The sequence below is a fragment of the Hypomesus transpacificus genome, unplaced genomic scaffold (genome assembly GCF_021917145.1).
Source record: "Hypomesus transpacificus isolate Combined female unplaced genomic scaffold, fHypTra1 scaffold_48, whole genome shotgun sequence".
Classification (NCBI taxonomy): domain Eukaryota; kingdom Metazoa; phylum Chordata; class Actinopteri; order Osmeriformes; family Osmeridae; genus Hypomesus; species Hypomesus transpacificus.
In genome coordinates this window covers 1236417-1243430 of record NW_025813996.1, presented here as the reverse complement: position 1 = coordinate 1243430, position 7014 = coordinate 1236417, and the positions used below count along the sequence as shown (strand labels likewise).

General features: G+C 41.7%; 1 protein-coding gene across 1 annotated transcript; it reads left to right on the top strand.

Moving 5' to 3' along the window:
- The first annotated feature begins 1135 nt into the window (after positions 1 to 1135).
- LOC124465348 lies at positions 1136 to 3631 on the top strand. Its single transcript, XM_047017078.1, has 6 exons — positions 1136 to 1245; positions 1383 to 1513; positions 1805 to 1970; positions 2116 to 2409; positions 2674 to 3247; positions 3620 to 3631. Exons 1-6 carry the CDS (start codon positions 1136 to 1138, stop codon positions 3629 to 3631), a joined length of 1287 nt encoding a protein of 428 aa, XP_046873034.1.
- The last annotated feature ends 3383 nt before the right edge of the window (positions 3632 to 7014 follow it).

The following is a 7014-nucleotide window of genomic DNA, read 5'->3' as shown; positions in this document are numbered from 1 at the left end:
GTGAAATCAATGTAGACACAGTAAGTTACTGTGAATTAAACGATAACGGGATTTCACAGCATTTTGTTGGGTTATTTCACAGTAAAATACTATTTTCAAATCATCCTTTGAGATGACCCACTACATTACGGTAAAACTTGAACTAGTTTTGAGGTGGAAATTACGTCAGTTTTAGCACTTTCCCAACCGTTTCTCTTTTCCACCTTTTCACCTCGGCGCTGCCTGCCACACCAGGATCGTGACTTTTGCTTTGTAACGGTAAACTATCTGCAGTCATCCAATTTAGTTGCTAGTAGTCTCTGTGCGTACTTATGTTTTACTTGTGTAGTAAATACCGTACTTCACTGATTTGAATAATCAAATTCAGTAAATCCATCATGATTGCAAACATTTTCGTCTAGTTTGATGGCTAGCTAAGTCTCACATGGTCGATGCTTCAGCTACATTACAGTAGGGTGGCTGGCGTCAGTGAAAAAGGAACAGAGTATGTTGCCTCAGTTTAAGATTCGTGGCAAGTAGCCTACTGTTCAAATTATACATACAAATTTGTAGGTTTTTGCCAGCTCCAAATTTAGGATGAACTATTAGCTAACTCTGCTGTGGGTCAGCGCAAATGCTATTTTTATAGCTAAGTATTAACATTGGAGTGAACTAGCGTTAGCTAGTGTTGCACAGTAAACCTGTACTAAAAGAGACACTCTTACATAGCTTCACTGTCCCTGTGCATACATACTATGTAACATAGGAGACAATCACTGCAAAAGAGCTGCAGTGCCGGTGCAGACAGGAGATTCATTATTGTGAAACATGTGCAATACATTAATGTGAAATATTCATAATAAATTACTGCAAAATTACTGTGAAAGTAATGCAACTAGTAGCCTGTAATTTACTGTAAAGTTACAGTGAAATATTTTACAGTGTGGTTATACACATATTTAGGGAGGCCAGAAGTAGCCTAATCTATGCTCTATATATGTAGCCTATTATTGTAGCCCTACAGCCTTGTAACTATTGCAAAACTAAATCGTATTTACCCTGCTGTATGCATGTTACACTGTGTGTACATCCAAAGACTTACAAATGTCTTCTTTTATGTTTTTTGCAATACCCTGCTAGGTTTTAACTATCTACTATGGATCGAAGAGATTTCCTTATACACTGCAGACAAACGTTTAACGATTGCTGTCGGCAACTACTAACAGACAACGTTGAACCCAATGTAATTCAACCTACAATAACCAGGTGAGAGAAACCATGCAAACGTCACTTTATTATTTGGTTGACCATACTGCATGGATACTCAGTGGAGGATATTCACCAGTTTGAAAAAAAAAGTTACAAATAATGGTTCCAATGCTTGTTTACAATACTTGTCTCAGGTTGGAAACCATCAAGCTGAGTTTGGGGTGGGCAGCTGGACACCTGATCACTGTGGCTGAAGCAGATAATTTCATCCAGATCATCTCAGACTTCACCCAGGAGGTCCAGAACAATATACCTCTTGATCAAGGTAGGTTTTATCCAAGTGGTTGCCTTTAAGATTGTGTAACTATAAATAATATACATTTTGTACACATTATGTATACGCAACTAATCATAACTGTTTGGGTGGATAAACTTGTGATATGTTTTTCTGTATAGTTAAAGTGAAACTTTGCCCTAAACCTTTAATGATTAACATTCAATGACCAAGCTAGCTTCTGATCCTATTCAGAAAGAATTGAGTACATACAGTATACATACACCTACATTACAGCTGTGTAACATTTCATGTAAAACCGTCTGTATGTTACTGTTATAGATGTTCCAGGTTACCAAGCACCTAGGGTTTATACTGGATTGAGAGGACAGCCAAGATACAACATCACTGAAGATCAGCTGGGATTTCTTGTGTCGTGTGGCTTTACGGGGACTGAAATAGCAGCCATCCTGCAAGTCTCAAGAACAACAATTAAAAACAGGCTTCGGTAAAGGAATACATTTATTTTTCACAAATATTGGTTAATGCGTTTATGCATTATGTAGGCTATAACTAAATTCAAGCTTTATTACTAGCAATAAAGTGTACGTCAAATGCACCATGTCACAAAAACGCAATGCTTTTATTTAAAGGGAATTCAATCTGACCCGGGCCAGTCAATATGCTCAACTCACCGATGCTGAACTTGATGACCTGGTAACCAGTGTCGTCGGAGCTAATGAGCAGCTTGGCCCAGAGTCTGTCAGAGCCCAGCTGAGGGCAAATGGTGTCCTGGTGAAGAGGAGTAGAGTGAGGAGCAGCATGATTAGGATAAATCCAAGGGCAGCTGCCCTCAGAGCCATGTCCCACAGGCTTCACCGCAGGGCATACCGAGTTGCTGGGCCAAACTCTTTGTGGCACATTGATGGAAATCATAAGCTTATAAGGTATTTTCTATAAGAACTGTATGTTAAAATCTCCATCTCTTTGCCTGACAGTATTTCACTTACACCTTTCCTCCTGAATTCATATTTATAGGATAGTGATATGATTATAAACTGACAGACCATGTCTCAATGGGTATAACATTTTTGATATAGTAAGAAAAGTATAAAGTTGCAAGTGGATATACAGTTCAAAAGAATGTTTACATATTTATTTTACAGTTTAACCTTAGTGTGAATGGTGACGTTTATTTTCTTGTGTTACAGATGGAGGATTGTTATTCATGGAGGCATTGATGGCTACAGTAGGCTTGTAGTTTTTCTTAATGCATCCAACAATAACAGGAGCCAAAATGTCATGATGCAGTTCATGAATGCCATTGGCAGGTATGGCGTCCCTTCAAGAGTGAGGTGTGACTTTGGTGGGGAGAATAATGACGTCTGCCTGTTCATGGAAGTTTATCGTGGATTAGGCAGAGGGAGTGCCTTGAGGGGAAGGAGCACCCACAACCAGAGGATCGAGCGGTTGTGGGGAGACGTCTGGCGTGGCATAAACAATGTCTACCATGACCTTTTTTCTTTCCTGGAGTCAGATGGCATCATAGACATTGACAATGAAATGCACCTCTGGGCTCTACACTATGTCTACCTGCCCAGAATAAACAAGGACTTGAGACTGTTTTGCTCTCAGTGGAACAACCATGGTCTGCGAACAGAGAGGAACCGTTCTCCATTGCAGCTGTTTGTTCGGGGAAGCCTAGAGCTGCAGGGTAGGCCACTGACTGCAATAAGAGACTTGTTTGCCAGGGACCTGGAGGGACAAGGAGCTGCTGGTGCTGGGGTAGTACCAGGGAGACAGGGAGCTGCTGGTGCTGGGGGAGAACCAGGGAGACAGGCAGAGGAATTGAATATCCCTGAAGGCCGGTTTGCATTAGACGATGCACACTTGCAAGAATTGTCTCGAATTGCTGACCCACTTGGTGGGTCGAGAGAGTCTCTAGGTATGGATATCCTCCAAAGAGTGCTACAATACCTGGAGTCTATTGATGTGTCATGAATAATTAGTGAGCATGTGCATTTGAGTAGTGTACAAACAATACATCCCTCCCACTACACATGGGTGTTCGGGTCAAATGGACCTGGGGATTAAAGATGTGACCTACCTATTGTAAATAAAATGTTTTGTTACTTTTAATTTCATTTGTGCTCCCAGATTGGCACTTAATGTCAAAAATCTGTGTCAACCATGTTTGCATTAAAAAAGTTTCAGTTACATTGTTTAATCTTATTGGTGTTAAGTATTGGATTTTAAAAGGTCAGCATTGCCTTCTGAGCAAGATGTAGGACACCCAGTATATATTACGGTCAGACTGGTTCCCTGAATGAAAATGCAGTCAAAATATAGTATTTTCCTTAGCGTAGAGGTGCTAGACATGTCGTAAATGGATACAGGTCACTATACAAACGTTGAATGTATTCATTCACACAAGGTAGTAAGTAGCCTACACTAAACCTTTCAAAGTGCCAATACACACATCTGTATAATCCCAGCATGAGGTGTGTAGCCAACCAGTGCTTGTTTAATGCTGTCATAACTGGATTCATAGGAAGATTAGATAAGAACTTCAGGAAGTGACAAGCCACATGATTAAGGATAACAATGATTTATTACATAAAAAGTGCTTTCAAAGAAACAGTTGGTAAATTAGTGTAGGGAATGGGTGTGGGATCAGTCCAAGTGTTGAGTGTAGAGAATCGTTACAAACTAAAAAGCAAGCAGTTATGATGTTCCTGCCAGTACTGGTCACAGGTGTGCCCCTGCAGCAATCACAGCTCCTCTGCCTGCCTGCCTGCCATCCTGCAACAGAACCAAAGACACAGCAACAGAAGACAGGGAGTGGAGATCCAAACAGTGCACATAAAGGCAACAATTTAACATGGTTTATGCCATCATAACAACAGGCATAGCTTCCCGGTCGCTACAAGTCATTCAGGTAATGGTAATGTCCTATTGACTCTATACAGCTGTGAACAGTATCCTTTCTGAGGTAGAGCCATGGCTAGTGTTTGCTGACCATGGCAGTGTTTAACAGCGTTCAACTCAAGTTAAAAGCAGTAGGCCTACATCGTACACAGCAGAAAGACAAATATTTATTTCACGTCATCTGCAAGTCCCAGTGTGCCATTCCAATCAGCCCTTGGCCCAGCAGCAGCTTCTGTAGGCCTGGTTGCACAGTGAAATCCAGCTGCATGGTTGCTGCCAGAAGGTGACCTGAAAATGAGTTTGAGACATCATAGATGATTTGGTAAGTATAAAGACAACAGAGTGTGAATGTGAAGTTTAGCCAATGAACCTTTATTTCTGTCACCTTGGCTGTGTATTTCACTTTTGTAGGTCTATACAAGGAAGATGACTGCTCAACAAATTGGCATCACAATATATTGGCATGAGAACCTATCACTTCATAACTGCTACCTCCAATCACTGTACATACTGTCCTGTCAATGTACATACTGTCCTGTCACTGCATACTGTCCTGTCACTGTACATACTGTCCTGTCACTGTACATACTGCCCTGTCACTGAATATACTGTCCTGTCACTGTACATACTGCCCCGTCACTGTACATACTGTCCTGTCACTACATTCTGTCCTGTCACTGTACATACTGTCCTGTCACTGTACCTACTGTCTTGTCACTGAACATACTGTCCTGTCACTGTACATATTGTCCTGTCACTGCATACTGTCCTGTCACTGTACATACTGTCCTGTCACTACATACTGTCCTGTCACTACATTCTGTCCTGTCACTGTACATACTGCCCCGTCACTGTACATACTGTCCTGTCACTGTACCTACTGTCTTGTCACTGAACATACTGTCCTGTCACTGTACATATTGTCCTGTCACTGCATACTGTCCTGTGATGCATACTGTCCGGTCACTGTACATACTGTCCGGTCACTGTAGGTTACGTTGACCCTGGCACCTTACTGTCATGTTTTTTAATATGGCATCATGGTCCTGGGGAAACTCTGTTTCGTTAGTACAACCATAAGTAATTGAACATGACAATAAAATACACTTGACATGAGTAGTAACAACAGTTGTATTTTGCCACCAACTGAGTTTGCGCATTGCCTCTTACATTAAGGAATGTTGGCAGTGAAACCAAATCGCGCACGCAATCGCAGTGCAAGGAAAGTTCACAAAGCTTCAAGCCAGACAACCAGCCCGCCTGATATTACTGCATTTATTTGTCTCTAGTCTGCACCCCTTTTAAGTATTGCAATTGTGAACACCAACTTCATACTAATAGCTAACTAGCTAATCAACATTGTATTTGATAGTAGCTCGCACGAGCATCCTTTGACCTACTTTACTTACGTATTAGTTGTTACAATTGTTGTCATAATTTCCCATCGAAGATTCAAGCAAGCAGACTTTAATTTTGGAAAACCAGACGCTGATTGAGCCAAACCAGGCGTTAATTTCGTGTGGTTTGCTAGACACGTCTCAAAATTTGAGACGTAATTTACGTGTGTAAATGGCAACGTGTCACGTGACACGTTCAATGCACGCGTTTTTTTAGACGCGTGCATTTGACACGTCTCAAAGTTTGAGACGTAATTTACGCGTGTAAATGCAACGTGTCACGTGACACGCTTCAATTCGAGGCGAAAAAGACGCCGACTTTGTATGGAAGTCGGCGTTTTTTACGCGTGGTTGAGACGGGGCCGTGTCAAACAAGGCGCAAAAGACGCCGACTTTGTATGCCAAGTCGGCGTTAATTACGCGTGCTAACACACGGGGGCGTCTTAATACTTGCCCACTAGGCCTTCCATAGAAGTCGGCGTTTTTTACGCGTGGTTGAGACGGGGCCGTGTCAAACAAGGCGCAAAAGACGCCGACTTTGTATGCCAAGTCGGCGTTAATTACGCGTGCTAACACACGGGGGCGTCTTAATACTTGCCCACTAGGCCTTCCATATGAATGGGACTGCAAACGAGAGACTGGCGGCGACGTGGCGGCGACGGCATGTAAGGAACGTCTACCGGCGGCGACGTCGCGGCGACGCATGTTCGAAAGTATACAAAATACTTACGCCTACTAAGTACGTCTGAGATAAGTACGTCGTCACTAAGCCGTCGTCGCCAAACAACACACCTACTAAGTAGCTACATCGCCGCCGTCACTGACTTGTTTTTTCACACCTTATTGAGTGAAATAAAGTCGCAAGGCTACATGTTTAATATGTTAACATTTATTTATTGAGAGCTATAGTGTAAGAGTAGCCAACTGTGCACAGTCTGTAGCATAGAGGATTTTACAACAGGTGCAGGGGGTGCTTTTGCACCCCCTACTGTTGGGATGAAAAAATTACATTTTCAAACTAATGTACACAAACGATTAAAGGTTTTTAGAACATGTTAAAGTGATGTCAGAGTTGTATGTTATATCATGGTTTGTTGTACTCTAATGATTAATTATACATTAAGATCCAGTATTCATTTTGAGCATGTTTTAAAACCTAGAATCGCCTCTAGCCTGTAGTATTCTAATTGTTTGTAGGCTATTCACATTTTGAACATTTTGACATTT

Coding starts and splice junctions, on each gene's coding strand:
- LOC124465348 (XM_047017078.1), top strand. CDS start 1,136: ATGGATCGAAGAGATTTCCTTATACACTGCAGACAAACGTTTAACGAT. Junction 1,971..2,115: donor ACAATTAAAAACAGGCTTCG/GTAAAGGAATAC, acceptor TTTTATTTAAAG/GGAATTCAATCTGACCCGGG. Junction 2,410..2,673: donor GGAAATCATAAGCTTATAAG/GTATTTTCTATA, acceptor CTTGTGTTACAG/ATGGAGGATTGTTATTCATG.